This window comes from Larimichthys crocea, chromosome XXIII, assembly GCF_000972845.2.
Source record: "Larimichthys crocea isolate SSNF chromosome XXIII, L_crocea_2.0, whole genome shotgun sequence".
NCBI lineage: Eukaryota > Metazoa > Chordata > Actinopteri > Sciaenidae > Larimichthys > Larimichthys crocea.
In genome coordinates this window covers 13,109,120-13,128,397 of record NC_040033.1, presented here as the reverse complement: position 1 = coordinate 13,128,397, position 19,278 = coordinate 13,109,120, and the positions used below count along the sequence as shown (strand labels likewise).

Below are 19,278 nucleotides of genomic sequence, written 5' to 3'. Positions count from 1 at the left end.
TAATAACACTGTTGACACATCAAGATTCAATCTTTTTCAAACTTTATTTCCTTGTTATCAGAATTGTATTATTCATTGTACAGCTTCAGCTTGTACAACTTCTTTACCATTTATGGTGGTGTTTGGTGTCTGAACAATAGTGTCAGATTAGAGAATTTGAATTGCATTTTACATTTAAGTAGCTTTTTGCAATGTTCTAGCAATAGAGGGAGAAGCTATCCATCTCTTTAAACCTTTTTCCCCTCTGTTTTTCTCTAGTTAAGCTTCGGGGGGATGCCATACAGTGGGAAGCCAGTGGGAGGAGGAAGAAAGAACTTTAAAGGCTGCATGGAGAGCATCAACTACAATGGAGACAACATTACAGACCTGGCCCGCCGAAAGAAGCTTGACACCTCCAGCTTTGTAAGAGAAATGCTCATAGAGACTCTCATATAGATACACATATACAGTATATTAACACAACTCTTATAATGCTTATGGACACAGCTTGAATACTGAGCATGCTCATTATTGTCACACTAACTCTGTATCTGACCTGAGTGAGGGGGTAAATTATTCACTGTACCAAAGTAGTTTAACAGATTCAGAATTAATCAGATACAGCTGACCCATCAGTGGCCTCTCCATGTGTTTGCCTCCTGTCTTTGTGTTCCCTCTTGATGTCATGGCTGGCATTTCACTGCAGCCTACAAAGACAGAATTTCACAGCAAAGACTGTGGAACAGTTTTCAACCTCTCTCAACAGAATGAAGGAATATCTTAAATGCCTTCCTTCTCCTCATCAAATGCACAGCACACTGGATGGAGCACATTAAGTGTTTTGCCATCCTTAAAATGTATTGTCTCCGATAGACTCCGAATCTCAGAGCTCTCGTCTCTCCCCATCTCCTGTTCTTCCTCAACAGTGGACAAACAATGTATCTTCTTCGATCTCTGGTGAACTGATTGAATGAATGGAGGCACTAATCAAGTTCGTTAAAGTCGCACCTCTAATTCTCTCTGATGACTCATGCAGCCATTCATTTCTAATCAAAACAGTGCTCTCAGATTTCAGAAACACACACACACACAGACAGAGGCAATCAGGAATCATCTTTAGTTAGTAAGGCAGCTCAGTATTGAGTGTTTACTAATGATTTGATTAACAGCACAAGGTTGGAGGAGCTCATTGGTAATTAGTGCCTGAATTCGACAATGGTGTTTTCTTCCAGCACACAAACATACAAACATACTAAAAGAGACTTTTTTTTAATGTGTACAATCAGTCTTTGAATCCACCTTCAGTCAGGGACATCTGCAGGTAAATGTGCAAAAACTAGATTTAAACCAGGTTAGTTTGTTAGTTTTGCTTTTGACTTTTCTCTTTGAAAACCTCTTCTCTCTCTCTCCCTCTCTCTCTAAACCTGTGTCTTTGCAGCGTAACCTGTCCTTTTCCTGTGTGGAGACCCACACCTTCCCAGTCTTTTTTAATGCCACCAGCTTCCTGCAGTTGCCAGGCCGAGCCAATCACAACACAATATCTGTGAGCTTTCAGTTTCGTACGTGGAACCCCGATGGGCTCCTCCTCTTCGGTAATCTTGATGATGGCACGCTGGAGATCTCCCTCGATGACAGCAAAGTTGTAGTTCATATCAACGTGACGACTGCGGCCAGCAACAACCGGGTGGACCTGCTGTCAGGTGAGTTTATCCACAAATAAACCCACATAAAGAGTTTAAGGCTGTCCACATTGTCCACATTTGGAAGCTGGCAGGCATTCAGAATGAAATAGCAAGTTTTCTCACTAATAGTCTTGTCTGTTTACCAGGTCATCCAGAGGCATGGGTATTAAACTGACATTGCTTAACAAGCAGTTAAAAACTCCTTGTTGTATGTTTAATACGACCAATTTGCCACTAAATGTGCTGAAGCTGTAGCTCTGAGATCTTATTTTTCTGATTCCTTTGACATGAATGGCAGTCAATAAGCAAAACAAATCAACAGCTCTGGCTAAAAGTCTTGTGATAACTATTAGATTAAAGCATGTATGCAACCAAAGTGTGAGTCTTGCCCTTTTGGTGTATTAATTTTAGAACACATTTATCATTAAGGTAAAAATAACCTTAAAATGAAACAAGTCTGTCTTATGGCCCTTTACATTCATTTTCCCTCAAATCCTACCACCTCCCTCTCTTTTTCTTTCCTTAGACACACTCATTTATTCTGTCCACTGCTGCTTTAATAGGCCATTATGCCCAGGGGTAAGGATTATTACAGAGTTACCCTCTAGGCTAATTGGGCTTGAGCCTGCGATTATATCAGTATTACTAGAATATACATACACAGAAACACCGACTCGCACACTCAAACACAAGCTCCCCCCTTTGATTCTGTTATTAGTATCTCTAAGAAAGAAAGCCACACTGGCTTCTAGCTCCAATAACACAGTGGGAGCTCAGTAGACTTGTAATGAAATGCTTAGTTCCTCTTAATGGAAAATATACTGGGGAGAGACATGTCAATGCACACACTCTTGGAAGCAGAAAGTGAGATAGAGATAGAGAGGTTCTTACAGAGACTGCACAATCTATTTTTCTTTTTCCAGTGGGAATCGTTTGTTTATGAAACTGTTTAGCGACACTCAGCTTATTCAGATATATCATCCGGCATCTGCTGGAAGGTAAAATCATACAGACTTACTCAGCTGATTGTTTAATCAGCGATTTTTTATTTGACATATCTTTATGACAGGAGAAGACACTAAACACACTTTTTTTTTAGTACACCGGGGCATCAACCACACCAGGAGGCACACTTTGTGTCAATAATGTATTGGTCTTTGATTTTTGTCTGAGCTGTTATCAATAATGTGAAATTACTTCAGAACAAAACAAGGTGTCTTTGAACAATTCCCCCCTACTTTAAAATAAAACCATTCCTTTTTTTCTGAATATAAACCATATGATGGATACATAAATGACAAACTATGAATGTATTTTACAAACTTCTTCACCCTCAGTAAATATTGTAATATTTAAAGCTTCATTAACCAGTATTTACTGTTTTTTTCTGGTACGTTTTTCCCACTAATGAGCATAATGATTCGCAACTTTAATTCATTTTCGATTCACTGTTTTGTACAACGTAGCAGAGAGATGGAATTTTAAACTTCTAATAAGCCCATGAACCCATGTTTGATCAGAAGTCGGTGGATCAAACCAAGACCAAAATGCTAATTAATGTCGGACATTTCACTGGTGGTATGTAATAAGACTCCAATACGATGTACCATGTTGCGCTACTTCTGCTCTGGGTGTGTCAGTAATGTTCTTTACTAACACAGTATCCAACAGAATATATCCAGGCTCATATATATGATTTTGTACTGCAGTGTACTCTGTGGCTGTATATGTTTATGTATATCTTTAAATGTGTGCAGAGAAATTTAGGTTTGTGCTGGACTTGTGACAGTGTATATTGTAAGAGGGGGGTATTTAGTTCTGGACCATTCTCTCCACGATGAGTCCTGCATCATTAAAGTAAAATCTTTTCCCGATGCATACACTCATATTCAAAATGATGCCGTGTTTGTCTGTAGAGTTGTGGTCTTGTTTGTGTGTGCGTGTGTGCATGTGTGCATGTGTGAGAGCAACAACAGGTAGTTTCTGACCTGCAGAAACATCTTCTTCTCCTCTTTTGTCCTTTCTTCCAATTCCTCCTTTGAGCAGAGAGACAGAGGATGAAACTTAAAGGAAGATGAGGCCTTTGAGAGAGCACTCTCGATTAGACTGTGGGTGTCTCCTTAACTGTGTGTGTGTGTGCATGCGTGCGTGATAATAGAGAGTACTTAGTTGTGATTCCTGCAGGGACTCTGATCTAATTTTCCCATCACTTTCCTTTTACTTACTCATTAACTTTCCATCTTACTTCTCTTTTGTTCTCATCACTCGTTTGTGACAATTACAGTATACAACAGCTTTACTAAAGTAGAGTTTGAAAATGCTATCTTGATGGCTGGACTACAGCATGTTTTGATTTGCCCAAATATAAATCAAGCCCCTATTTTCCACATTACCTACCATGAAATGATCCAGTAAAGCAAAGCCAATGAGAAAAGGCTGCTTTTGTACCCGATACAGATAATTTGTGTGTGTTGGTATTTTTCCTTGCGTATGTGTGTTGAAGATATTATTGTTCTGATCACCCCTCTTGATTAATTATCGAATTATTGGGCACCAGCATTGTTTCCATGGAAACAATACTCGCTGTCTCCAGTGCTTTTGCAGTGACAGAGAAATCTAATTTCACAAGAGGTCCTCATGCAGCAAAGTGAGGAAATATGTTTGTGTTTCTGCTCGACTGTCAAAGAAGACAAAAGATGTAAGTACTAACAATTAATCTTGAACTGAACAGAATATTTTACTATATCTTGTTACTGTAGCTTCAAGAATGAAAATATGATTCAACTATCTGGATCTGCTTATATGCTTTTTGACAGTGACAAGTAGATGATTATAAATGTAACTGAAAACCAACATGAGGCAAATTTAGAAGTGCTTGTTCCTAAAAGAAAGTTCTATATTTGCCACTCATGCACATTTTACTGCTGATATCATTCAGTCCAGTAGCACCAACATTCCAATTCAAATTTCCTTTAAATACTTTTACTTTTATCACTTGCGTATTATTATTGCAAATATTCTCATGTATTATATCTTACCTCTCTCTTTTATAGAACAGGTATATGTTATGCAAGAATAACTCTTTCATCTGGCTTGCTCTTCTGCCCTCAATATTTTTGCACTTATTACTGAAATTATTTTCTTCATTATTTCTGTAAATTGGTATATTTGATACCACCGGGGAAATGTGTCAAACCACAACTCGTTCTCAGTGTCAGCCAAGGCTCATTGGAAAATAGGACAAAGCCACAGGCAGCATAAACTGTTTGATTCAGCCACCTCTAAAGCAGAAATATTTTGCTATGTTAAAACTATTTTTGGGCGTATAGGTGAGGGTGTGTGTTCTTGCATGCATGCTTTCACACCCATCAACTCGGCCAGAAGTAATAATATCAGTTCCTTTGAGATGCAGAATCACTATCAGTCACACACACATGCTCACACACACAAGGTTACTTGTACAGTCTGAACAGAAAGCATAAGGCATTACAATAATGGAAAGGCCTAAGGCACAGATTTGAGGGGGAAAAACATACTACAGCCACCCCGATTATAATGTTATATTGTTTCATTCCCCCAGTGTGTGTGTGTGTGTATCCCTGTGCCTGTGTGCATTTGTGTGTGTGTGTGTGTAGGCAAGACTTAATATGTTGTATTATCAGGCCTTGTGTGCCTGGCATATTGCCATCCATGCAAAGCTCTTCAAACTACCTTAGAAGACCGAATATTTAAGAGTGAAGAAGATGGGGGAGGATAAATTCATGAATGCCAGAGGGCCCCATAAATTCATAGCAGACAAAATTCATTTATACTGTACATACAGAATCAATATGTAATAGAAACAGGTGGGGAGGAGATGGAAAAAAAAATCATGGGAAATGGAGAGTACAAAAGAAGATCAGTAAGGATGAGAGAGGGTGGGAGTAGAAAGGAAAGTAAAATGACTAGGAAGCAGAATAGTAGTGCACTGTGTGATACAGGGAGATGAAACAAAGAAAAAAAAACACAAAAAAAAAACCCTGCCATAAATAGTTTCTTCCCCATGTGTAATGTGATAATATGATGATTGTTGTATATTACTTCCTGATATCTATATAATCAGCTCCTGCCTGTGAGAATTTGATTAGTATTCACTTGGCCACCTCCTACCTACTATAATAACTCCCACCTCAATCTTCCATTTTATCAGGGGGACCCCTTATTAACTGAGCCCATGTTTCTGTTTCATGATGTGTTTAGCTTTTTATGAAGAACTCACTGCCTTTGGTTAAAAAAACATATTTAATAAAGCATATCTTATTCTCCTACTCTCGGTTCTACAGTTCTCAGTTAGTACACATTAAATATTTAACCAGTAATTCTAATGTGCTTGACTATTTTTCAAAAAGTTTATCAATGTACCTGCATCATGCACACACAAACATACACACGATACACTCTTGTGAACAATTGTTGTTATCATTCTTGATCATCAGATCTGATTAAGTTCTTGTTGTGCAGTTAGGAATTCTTTTTTCTCTTCCAGTACTAAAGTCATCACAACAAGAATGACCTCAATTTGATCCTTCCTTTTTCTCCATCTTTCTCATATTTTCCCCTGTTCAGTGTTGGCATTTACATTTCATCCTGAATTATTTTGTAAATCATTTCCTAAAGATAAAAAAAAACTCTCCCATCACAAATCAGATCAGTCTGATGCTATTATCCATCACTGATCTATCATAGCGTGTATACTACAGCTGAAATCAATGGAAATACAATAACTGTACACTTACACAGAAACATATAAACAGTCTTACATCTGTGGTGTGGGCTTTCTGGGTCTAGACTGTCTAATTTCATAATACCACTGATCCTCCCTGGGCCTTAACCCCCATATTCTGAATACATTTCAAGCAATGTGCTAGTATCAATGACTTCAAATGACAAACTGTGAGTAACAAAATTATCCAGGCCTTGGAAACAGCTTTTATTTGCTGATAAAGGTTGACAGAAATAGTGACAATGTTAGCAATAATTGTGACAAAAATGCTATTTCCTCCCAAATCTTGCTCAAGGCTGATCAGCAGTTAAATCTCATTGATGCAAACTACTTACCTCAAATATATTTTCGTCTAGTGTTTAATTTCACTGTGATAATGTGAAACATGAGGACAGCCATCTGTTTATCACAGGTATACCGAGTCAGAGCACAGCTTAACACAAAGGTCTGACTGCACTGTATGAATTGAGTCATTCACTAACTCAAAATGCAAAACATACCATCCAACTTTGACATAGATGTCTTTTAAAATAAAGAAAAGACTGTGTAAAGACAGCTCTATCATTAGATGTAATGTTTTATTCGCTTGTGTTCCCACTACACTACACTCTACACTTTCTAGCATTCGAGTTGAGTCTTTGTGACAGTCAGCTCCACCCTCTGTTCTATTGCAAAGTGCCTCCACTCCTTCATCTCAGCCCGGATGTCAGGGGTGGTGGTGCTGATCTGCCCCACGTCTGTTTGTGTGTTATCTCAAACCATTTTTGCTTTATTAGACTTCTTTGACACTTTTTACCTGAGCATGTGTCTCAGTCTGACACATCGGCAACAGTTATAGTCACTGAGAGTAATGGAAAACTGTGGGAGCCCCAACAGCTGGTGTTGTTGTATTACTCAAACCAGGTTTTCCTCAATTAAACATTAGGTTTGTTACTGTAAGTCTCTCATTCACTGTGATAAGCTGCCATACTTTGGAATCCACTGTGTTGGTACATTTTGGACGTCAATGTCCAATGGTAATGTCTATATCTTGTGTTACCATGGTAACAAGAACACACATAACAGGCCAAATCCTTGGGGCCCTATCTTAAACTCAACTCAAGCCAGCACACAGAAGCAGCACAAGTGCCATTGCTAGTTTCCAACCAATGCAGCTGTCATTTCCATGCACAGCACTCATGTTGTGTAAGTAGCAAATGTACTTGCACCCATATGTGCACCCATGGGCATGTTGGTCTCGTGGTGAGGTAGGCGCATTTATTGATTTGCTGCCGCATTGCTATCTTGAGGCATCACAAAGCAATTAACAACGTTTTACTGCTATGTAAAGGGAACATTAATCAGATAGTAAGTTGCGCCTACATAAGTGAGTTCACAATGTGTGTACACTCTGCTAGTTGCACACAGGGACTCAGCAGCCCTCATCATCCTCAGTTAAACACCCGTGTTTTTCCTAATATCCGGTTGTGAATGAGGCACATAGCTCTGTATGAATTGGCAGTCTCAGGCTTTTCCCTTTTCCTTTCAGCACAGTGATTGGTTCATAATGAACATTTCAGAGAGACAAAATACCATATTTTCAGTAGCTTTTGTTGCCTTTTAAAGGGCATGGAAGATGACTCTCTGATGGGTTTAATTCATGTTATTCTCACTATACACCTATAATTACTTAAGAGACTAAATATGAACCCTTTGCACCTTGCAAAAGTGGAGATGGACAATGCATTTGCACTATGTAATTTAGCCCATGCATTATAGATTGTTTGGGACTCTTTGTCTTAGTATGCATGTATAATGTCGGTGTGCTTTTGCGTGTGTGCACATTTTAAGTGGTCGTTGCTCAGTTTTTTGTTTTTTTTTATTTAAACCCTTCAACGTATCTCCCAACACACGCACACACTGATGTGCTGGCATGATATCTTGTCATTACAAACAATTTCATTAATTTAAGTTGATGAAGCGAGAAGAGCGTGTTCACCAGCAGATGAGCAAGAGCTATGAGGGCAACAGCACTCTGTTGTCGCTGTCCATTCACCAGACATTTTTGTTTTATAACATTTACAATATACTTAAAGGCCACAGAGGTTCGAATAGTTAGTTAGTTTAGTTATATTGACATTTCTAATAATGGTAATAATTGATTTATTTAATCTAGAAGACCACTGCACAGGGATTGTGGCTTTAAAAGTAATAACCTCTACAACTTAAAATGCAAATTAATGAATTAAATCTAATTCTAAACAGTGGAAAAACATGGTTCTACTTCCTCGTTGGTCCCTAAGTCTTATTATATTATGTTTAACCATGCTCAGTGAAAAATAAATAAATAAAAATCTTTAAAGGTTTGGTGAAAGCTCTGCAGGATTCCTCTTATGGCTGAAATGGACAAAAGCAGCAGCATTACTGGATAAAGTATGCAAATACTGCGTTTGTGATATTCTTACGTGTGGCAGTTTTATGTTAGTCAAGTTAATCAGTTATGACTATAAAGGTTCATGTGCTGATGGAAGCTCTGAGGTGCCAGAAAATCACATTTAGAAGAAAAACAATCAGTAAACTTGGATATTGTGACACTATTATTATTTCATCACTTTTTGTATTATTAATCTTACAAATGCTTTTTATTCCATCACATATTAAATACACCAATGAGTAGTTCAAGACAGTTGTCCTGTGTAGTGTATTGACTGGTACACAGTTATTCCCATGTGTGGTAATGTGGTAACTTTCTCTTGTTTTAAATTCAAAATGACAGTATTATCATTTGTCACTATTTGTGAAAAATGAGTATCGCTCAAAAATGTGAGCTGCTGTGTCCTAATTATTGAGTATAATATGAGACATGGGCCACACAAATGGTAATTAATATTTTGAGAATATTGCAATTAAGAAAGATTTTATTCAAACAGCGTAATTAGGTTACTTGGATTAAGGTCATAGACTGTACACAGCAAATTATAATGAGCCAAATAATCCATAAAATGAAACATTAGCTGTATCAGCGAATGGTTGTTTAGAAATACTCAGACGTTGCACTACAAATAAACTTGTTTATTAGAGTCATAATTTTAGCACACTGCTCATCATAATGCTCATTATTGAGTTTTACAGCTGTTTGTTTCCATACAGCCTTTATAGCTGATATTTCAGTACTGAATAAATGGAACAACAATATTCTTCCATTCCACTCTCCACTCTTGTTGTTGAAGGCAGTGAATCTGAAATAGTGGACTCCTTTGACAGGTGCTGTTAAGATACCTGCAGCAGTAGAAAACCAGAAAGGTCAGCTTTGTCCACCTGCATGTACCAGTTTTTGGGTTGTAAGCTTTACTATTATTTGTGAAGACTCTACTGTAGAGGAGTGAAGAGTAGAGAGGGTGAGCTTCAGAGCATCTATAAACACAGGATGGAAGTATTTAACAATTGTAAGACAGTTGTCTGAGTTATCAAAAGACAAGGGACAAGAATGTGATGCCAACTATTGGTAAAAAAGCAATAATAGAGGATAAAAACAAATCCTTAGTTTCAAGTAAAAAATGTAAAATGGTTCTATCTTGAGAATTAATTGTTTTTAAAGTAGGCCGACAGTACAGTATGTATTTTTGTTCTCTTATCAAAATACCTGCAATTCTCCTTTCCTTCTCATCTAATTTGTTCTTGGTGAGCTGTAGCTCAGTCTTAGAAATATTCAGCTCTCTCCTGAGAGCTGTCACCACCTCCTACTTCTGCTCCTGCACCTCCTCCTCCCTGCTTGTCACTGTAACCAGGGGTGCCAGTTCTGCTGCTTGCACGAGAAGCAAGAAAGCCAATCATTTCTCCACTGCACTTTCAAAATTTTGTAGTATTACCTAGTCTGTGATTTTGGTAATTACAGGTCATAAATCTGTCTCTTGGCCTCCTCCACTTTTTTCTTCTGGAGTTACTGTTCAGTCTTAGTCGCTTCCAGCTCCGCTGTAATTGCTGTCACCTTGTTTTCAGTAGCTGTCAGTCTGGAGCTCATCCCTGAAGTTGAGAGCTTGAGAATGAAGTTCTTTCAAGTAAAGTTGTCTAAAGTAGCATTTCACGACATTATCACATAAATACATTTCTGGTGTGTTATTGCCTCTTACTGCTGATACTGTATGACATCTTATTCAACTTATATCCAGTTCTGGAAGCCTTTTCATTTTCTTTATATGAATACAGATACAGTACGTGGAGATATAATTAAAAGTAATACGTGCTTTTTTCTGTGTACATATCCTCCATAACAAACACTACACAGAAAAAGACTTAAAATAGATCTCCTCTCTTATTATTTATCTTGTTGGCACACAAAGGCATCCCTGACCATATTTAGAAAAATAGGCTGATGCAATGTTCACAGCTGTTTATGCAAGAATGATTTGCCACCCACTGAATTAATGCCTCTACTGACATAGATAATAAATCGTACTCTATATGATCACAGGTTTAAAAAAAAACACACAAAAAAACTTGTGTGAACAAAGATATTCTATGTGACCTTAAAAGTTGTTTCTCCTTGCAGGAAGAGACAAGTTAGAAATCCAAAATGTTTTCATTAAATGTCTAAATTTCTAAAAAATGAAATAATTACTGTAGGTCTTCGTTTAATTATTTATTATGTCAAATTATTCTTAACCTTTCAGTTTCATTAACAGGTTATTTTGACTCGAATTCAATCAAAATAACCTTTTTTACTTTTTAATGAGTGTTCAAAGTGAAGATGTGAGATGAGTAAACCCACAGTACTCTTTCTGCATCTTTATTTCATTCAAAACAAAAAACAGAGTAAAGTGACAAGTCAGCCTTCCACCCTGTAATCAGGCCTCTGCACATGAATGACAACTCCAAAGCAAGCCATTAAACAGCCTTATCTAGTCAAATCTGAACAATTCTCTCTCCCTCTCTCTCCATCTTCTTCTCGCCTTCATTATCTGTGCTCTTTTTATCGGTGGCAGACAGCCGGCATGTGCATGATTTGAGCCCGTGTGTTTGGCATGTGTGACAGAGAGAGAGAAAGAGTATGTGCCGCATATTTGTGTGTGTGTGTGTGTAAGATTTGGTTTTTGTGTGTCTGTTCTGCAGTGAGAGCGAAGATTCAAAACTGCTATCACTGATAAGCTCATCATTCAAAGCTATTGCAGGTGATGTAAAACAGATGAGGGGACACGAGGTTACACAGTATCTATTTTCTATTACATTCAAGAGGTTATAGAGAGGAACGGGATGGAGCAGAGAGCTTGATAGTGATTACATCAAACCAATATACAGTCAGAAATGCGATTGTCAGTAAAGAAGTGCATCAAGGTCATTTTCTAGCAGAACTGAATTCTTTTTGTCATTCTGACAAAGCAGGCGCCCTCCTCTAATTTTCTGTCACTGATACCTTTCAGTTCATGGCTTCTCAAGTGCAACAAAAATGCTCTAAACTGTATCGTATTTTATTCTCTATCAGTGGAACAATATGCATAATTACATTCATGTTCATACTGTTGTGCGTATGTCTTGTGTTTGTGCGTATTTAACCAGCATTGCCCTGAATAAGGCCATACCAGTCACCCCCTATTAGCAGGTGGCCTCCTTGGCAATTATGACATACACACATGCGCACATGGTCATCCTGGTGATGGAGATTAATTAGTGTAGACCCCCTACTGACATGAAAGCCAGGCTCTCCAAGTGCATTCTGGGAAGAAATAAGCTATGCAAAAGTGTGACTTGTAGACAGACACACACAAGTACACACAGAAACTGTCACACACAAAGCAATGCACTGAACAGAAGCTTGCACACTCTACGCACGTGGGTCAAATGTAATGACACATGCTGCTTGCTAAGGTACATGTGCGTTGACTTGAATGCAGATCCAGGAGTGTGTGCACTCTGCTGAGATTGGTTTGCACGTGGTCGCACCTTGAACTTTACAACAGTGGCCTCACTATCAATGCATTATAGTCAGTGAAGCAATGAGCAGAGCTGAATTAAAAATGACAGACAATGCAGCAGACATCAGGAGAGGAGTACAAAGACAGAAAGAAAAAAGGGAAAAGAGAAATGCAGAAATACAGGACAGGAAATAAAGACAGAGAGATGGAAGAAAGAATCAGGGACAGAGAGAGAGGCAGAGAGGGAAGGATGAATAGAGATTGGTGTCAGTAAGAGGTGATGTATAGAGGAGAGGGTGATGAGAGTGAGCTGGCTTCTCTCTCAGCTCCAGTAGTAATGTCCCTTTCCAAAACATCACTCATATTTAATGGAGCACAGCTACAAGGGAAGAGAGAGAAAAGGGGAGCACAAAACTTGCATGCACGAACACACCCACATACACACTCCATTGACGCATGCAGACAACGCAGCACATTACAGACTTGTACACACTCGCACAAAGTGTTCAAAGCTTGCATACGCGGATAGGGAACACACACACATGCACTCTGGTACTCCGATGCAAACAGGGTTCTCTGAGAGTTAATGGAGTTGAGACACAGGGGCCTTGAGACTGAAGCTGTGGCTTGGATAGAGGAAGACGGAGTGAGAGAAGTTGGAGAGCACCGGCATAAATAGAGAATGAGAAAAATATGCATTTGTGAGAAACAGTAGAGGCAGGAAGATGGCCTCTGCTGAGCATGTCTTAACTCTGTCTGAAGCCACATTGACCAGGCAGCTTAGATGGAGCTATACAGGGGATGAAAAACACTGGGGTGCAATGATTGTGGAAGCTGTACGACAAAGTAAACGGTAAACAGAAAGAGATAGCCACACATCACAGACAGAAATTGCATTTACTAGTTTAAAGACCCACATACCTCTCACTTATAAGCCACCCTGTTGTTTTTCCTTAAATCCTAGTCAGGATTTTTCTTGTGTTCCTCTATAACAAAAGTTTGACCTAGTAAAAAAATGTTGTTGTTGCTTTGTTATTAATGAAGTCAGCAGCCCTTCAAAACATGATGTGGGTTAGACCTATTTGCATTTTTCTTGTGTGTTTTCATTTTTATTAGATTTAGATCTGGATTATTGTTTTGCATTTGCATTTCTTTTATTCCAAGAAGTCAGTCAGCTAAAACCGTTTACTCACCAAAATGATTTTACACTTTTAGAACATGATGTTTATCATTTTTGCACTTTAAGTTTTCTAAAGACATTTGAATCTCTGCTCCCGCTCCAGGTTCAGCCCTTAACGACGGCCAATGGCACGCAATACGCTTGGTCGCCAAAGAGAACTTTGCCATGTTGACGATAGATGGCGAGGAGGCGTCTGCTGTGCGCTCCACCTCACCTCTCACCATCACAACGGGAGGAACCTATCACTTGGGAGGTAAGGGTCACCACAACGCCCATCAACACAGGTCTGACAATAACACAACCCCCAAAGTTCCCTTCCATTCCTCGTTATATTCCTCTCCGGAGCCTAACAGGGACATATCATATATATAGTATAAAATGTACAGGTGTAAGAATGTTATGAAGAATGGGATGGTATCAGAAAATAGCATTTAGTTCAGAGTTCAGGTTGTGTTTCAGTCCATTTGGACCACTTGTCTTAAATGAGTAATTTATTTTGTGCTTAATTGCTTAGTCTCTAATTCCTTAAACAATTAAAATTGAAAAGGACACAGAAAACCTTTTTTAAAAATGTGTTAATTCATCTGGTTTTACTTTGGAGTTGTTTGTTTTGGTATGTTTGTATAGAACATTTCTGTAAAGGAATTTGAAACAGGACTCTCTGAAACTTTCAATATGACCTATGCCAACAGAGGTCTTATCCTGTGTGTGTTTGTGTGTGTGCGCATGTGTAAGGAGACTAAATATGTCTGCACATCGTTTATCTCACCAGAAATCTATATACCAGTAGTCAGAGTTCAGGAAGTTGCTCACGTGGCAAGAGCAGAGACACAACTAGACCATCACATAACACACAACCGTACAGAGAGTGGAACATACTAACAGACACTCACACACAGATACACAAGCAGCAGCCACAATCTGTCTGAATTAGGAAGACGCCAGGTTAATGATGCCAGACACCACTGTCCGTCTGTTAGACGATGGTCCGTATCTAAGTGTGCACGTGTGACACTGTGTGTGTGTGTGTGTGTGTGTGTGGGCACCTGTATGAAATTACAGTAACTGAGAGAGATAGTCTGGGTTCTGATAGCTCCATCAGGCCTCTGTTCCTCTCTCTCTGAGTACAATCTCCTCCATCAAGCCAAACCATTTCCCCAGGCTAGTCAATAAGGATCAGGACACCATACACACACACACACACATCCAGATTCTTTTATTCTGTTGTCCATCTTAATTTACTCCTCGCTGCTGCTGAGTGAATCCCCCATAAGCCTGTGATGACTCTGTACTTTTTATTTATGAAATCCAAGTTTGTGAGGCCTTGTTACGCTAACTGCATTTCCATCAAGAAGTCTAGGTTTTCTTGGATTCTTTAATGTAAGGTGTTGCAGAATCATTCAATAGTGACACTTTATCTTTTATCACTTATGTGTCTTTCACCCGAACTTTTTCCTCTTTGTCGGTCTTTTCTGGTTTCTCTCTCGTCTCCTCCCCAATCCTCTTCCCTCTCATCCTCTAGTCTCCGTTTTGATCCAATTGGTGATTTATTGATTTTTGTAAGCCGAGTTGTGAATCAATAGTGGCTGAGAGGAGAGAATCTCTGTAATGTCTTTACCCTTTGAAAAGGAGACAGACAGAGAGAGTGAGAGAAAGGAATTGTGAAATGGAAAAGAACACAGATAAAAGATGGGGGGAAAAGAAGAGAAAGTAGAGAGTGAGAAGCGAGAAGTTTTTGGTAGGGAAATTTTAAAAATGGCAGGTTCATAAGTGAAGACAAGGCTGGAAAGAGAAGAAGGAGGTGAAAGCTATTTCCTAAGAGAAGAGAGGGAGTGTGACAATGAGACATTAAATCCCAGAGGCAGTACCTGCACATCAGAGGGAGCACATGGCTCCAAACATACATAATTCACATTTATATTCATATACATACAGATACATACACAGAAAATACTGTATGGTATGTGCTATATAGGTTGTTTTCTGTCTCATTCTAAAAAAAGTATCTACCACTTGGCATTCACTTTTTCTCATGCACACACAAACACACACACACAAACACAAACACACAAACACACACGCACACACACATACGTGCATCGCTACAATTCAGAGAAATGCAACTATGTTCTTACAAGTTATTTTTTCCCCCTACTGACAGAGTTACTGTGTGGGCTGAAATGGCAGCAACTGTGACTGGGGTTTTACTCGTTAGTTTCACATGACATAATGAATGCTGAGGAGCAGGGAGCTGGGTGGATTATTACTATGACAAGGAGTACAAAGTGATATTTGGGCCACCGCTTCATAGGCTAGGGAAGAAGTTTTAGGAAGACAGTTTTGGAGCTATTTAAAGCAGTTCATTCTTAGTTCAGACTTGAGATTTCTTTTTCGTGGGAAGAGGTATGTGCTCTGTTGCAGGTTGTTTTTAGCTCCTAGAAATATTTTAGTTTTTTGACAACTGGATTTAAGTTTTATTTTGGATTTATTCAGCAAGCCAAGCCGTCCTCCAATTTTAGGACCTGATTTTATTTTCTGTTACTCCATGCATTATCACAGATTTACAATGAAGGCCTGAAGCCAGATGAACCTGTGCATATGTGGGTTAGGATGTCTTTGTGGGTGTTTTTGATCACATGCTCTGCAACCTTAAAGCACATGTACACTGCACACAGAAACACACTTAACTCACAACTCTATCTTTATTCAAAACACACGCTCCTCATCACATTTGGGGGCTAATTTCCATCCCAGCACAGAGGTAACAGAATAATATAGCGAGTGTACAAAAAGATAGTTTAGCCTTTGGCTTGCCCTCAATTACTCTCTCTGATCGCTCAGCTTGATGAGTCAGAGAGGCCAAGCGCATTAAGCTGTCCTAAAGCTCTCTAACAGCATTCATCAGCACTTTCTATGTGACTGTTCTGTCAGTATGCCACAATTAGCAGAAAGCCCACAGTATCATGAAAAATCTATGTTCTTTTATAGACAAGACAAGGCTTCAGATAATTGCTCACAGTCATTTGTGTAGGTTCAGTCATCCAGGTAGCCATCTGCTTCACATTTCATGGCTTTAAGGCATCAATCTGCTGTGTTATCATCGGTAACAGTTGTTGATCAGTGACCACAGACTGAGCCAGACTTTGTAAGCAACGTAAGCTGTCATTTCTATCTTGTTTTAGGCTCTTCGTATAATTGTGGTGCATGAAATGAATATTATAGTGTCCTAACTTTTTTTTTTTTTTGGGGTGGGGGGTGAACTGCTAGCAAGCAATGTATTACTATAGAGCGAGTACCAGTGTAGAAGCCCTGCTTGGATGTTAGAAGAGAGATGGTTTTATTAACGGCCTGTTTCTCTATTCTTCATTTTATGTTTTTCAAGCATGCCCAATTGTCACATTAAATCAAATTAGAACCATTTAGTATTATATTGAAGCATGACTGCCACACATAGACCTGCATTATTCACATACACTTACATAAACCAAGTCTGAAGCTCAGTGTTTATCTTATATATAAGTATAATAGAGTGTACTTCAAGGGAAAGAGGATCAGTGCACCTGGGTAATTGGTAATGTTGGTATTAAATACACTCTGTGCACCTTTACACACAGAGACACACACACAAAGGCTGTTGACACAGAGACATTATGTGAGATAATTATTGTTATGTTTAATCAAATAGAAAGCAAGCAAGTGTGCATGTTTATGTGGATAACACAGCGGTAATCTTACCTTTTCAAGGTGGACAGAATATCACCAGTGGGACATGATTACTTTTAGTGTCCTCCGGGCCAAATACTGCATCTCCATTAAAAGTGAAAACATGGAAAACAGTTAGCCAGAGGCTGGTAAAGTTCTCCCACTGCCAGACAAGACAAGACAGAAACTGTTTGGTTGTCCCAGCATTAATGATCATGTCTGAGTTGAGACATTTTTGCAAGACAAATGGGACACAGTACTTAAAATAAAGGTGTCCTCAATACAGCAATACAGTTGATAGGTACTTTAATGCATAAATATTCTTTTTTATTAATTATCTATTTGTAACAGAGCTCCTTAATTTACAGAAATAGTTATGTATGTTAATGTATTTCAGCTTTAATAGGACATTATGCAGCTCAAGTAAGTTTAAGGACTATGCAAATCATGCAGCTAAGACAGTTTCACTTTAAATAATGTGACAATTTTATAGTAATTCAAGCTTTACTAAAAAACAAAATGCAAAAAAAGGCTGCCAGGCAGATGTTAGGTGAAAAAGTGCAGTAACATTTTGCTGTGACACGTTAATGCTCTCATTTTGTGTTCTTTGAGTTCAGAGGCTCTACAGTGACCCAGTCACGGATGTACAGTAGCTGTAGATATAATTGCCCTGTCTTTTTTCTGTGGCATTAAAATTCATATGACACTGCCTAAACCCAAGGTTACAGAGTTACAGGATGTTATACTTTAGATGTCAGAGGAAGGAAAAGGCTTGGTTTTGAGCCTCTGTTATCCAATACTCAACTTATGCCCTCTTTCTTAGTTCTGCTCTTCTCTGTTTTCTTTTTTCCAATTTTCTCTCATTTCTTTCGTTCTCTGCAATTTCTCAGTTTATCTACTCGTCTTATTTCTTGGCCCTCATCCTTTCCTCTTTCCCTCTCATCCCTATTATCCTCTTTAACCGGGTCGACCCCTTCCTTTGCCTCCCCTCGCCCCCTCTCTTCCCCCACCCCGCTATCCTCTGAGCGTCTGCTTTTAGAATCAGCCTCCTGAACCCAAAGCCTATTTTACGGGGAGTAGTTTCTCACTCCTGACGCTGCGCTTAGAGAAATTAGTAAGTGACTGACACGAGACATCCACAAATTGAATTTCTCAAGAGGGAAGAAAGACGGACACTTACACAAACAACACACACACACACGTATGCACAAGGTCATAAAGTCATACATTTCTCTGCAGGAACAGGGGATAAATGGATATACTAATGAGAGAGTAGTCAATTATGGGACGTTCCACCCTGAGGCATGCTGGTGTTTCAAAACTGTTGGGGGGGGAAAAATAATAATTCTGTTTTTCTTTTATTAGTTTTGCAATCTACACTTCCTTACCAATTTTATAACTGCTGAGTTGTTCCAAACAATATCACAGAATTTCTTACCTCACTGCTTCTTTTCTCTCACATTTATTTTATGTGCATGAATAAATGACAGTCTTATAGTATCTGACAGTCTTAAACCTTGCTTTTCCATTCCAATCTGCACTCTACTATAATCCAGAACCTTTCTGACCTTTTAAAATAAAGTATTATAATGCCACTTACACTTCACTTGGTTTATTTGGTTACTCCAGTTCAATTTTCACTTAGCTGTAAAGAAATAAAAAAAAAATGTAGCATGAATGAATACATACAGTATACATAATAGAAATAATAAATTGCCTCCAGCCATGCTTCTACATACTTTAACCTGTTCCTTGTCATCTTAAAATCCATGTAAAGGCAATTCCATGTTTTCTTTCAAAACACAATTCACTGAGATATATGACTTATGTACATTTGGACAGACAGAGAAAAACACGCAGTGACAGAGATTCATTCAACTCGCCCAGAGTGGTTCAGCGGACACGCCCCCACACAGAGCTGAGAGTACTGCCCATTTTTACCTGACTTTGACACCTAATTTCATAAACTTGTCGTTATTTTTAATCATTCAAATTTGGCTGGATGGTTAATAACACTTTCTTCTTTAGTCTGACAAACTTAAAGCACGTATTTATTTTGACTTTACACAGACTTTAAATATTGTG

The 19,278-nt window shown here is 38.7% G+C and overlaps 1 protein-coding gene across 1 annotated transcript in view; it reads left to right on the top strand.

The window, feature by feature from the left end:
- cntnap2a (contactin associated protein 2a) overlaps positions 1-19,278 on the top strand; it is a 280,488-nt gene that overhangs the window by 157,598 nt on the left and 103,612 nt on the right. The window contains exons 8-10 of the mRNA XM_027274194.1: positions 259-402; positions 1,418-1,679; positions 13,595-13,744. Of these exons, the coding sequence (XP_027129995.1) occupies positions 259-402; positions 1,418-1,679; positions 13,595-13,744 (556 nt within the window). The remainder of the gene's footprint in view (positions 1-258; positions 403-1,417; positions 1,680-13,594; positions 13,745-19,278) is intronic.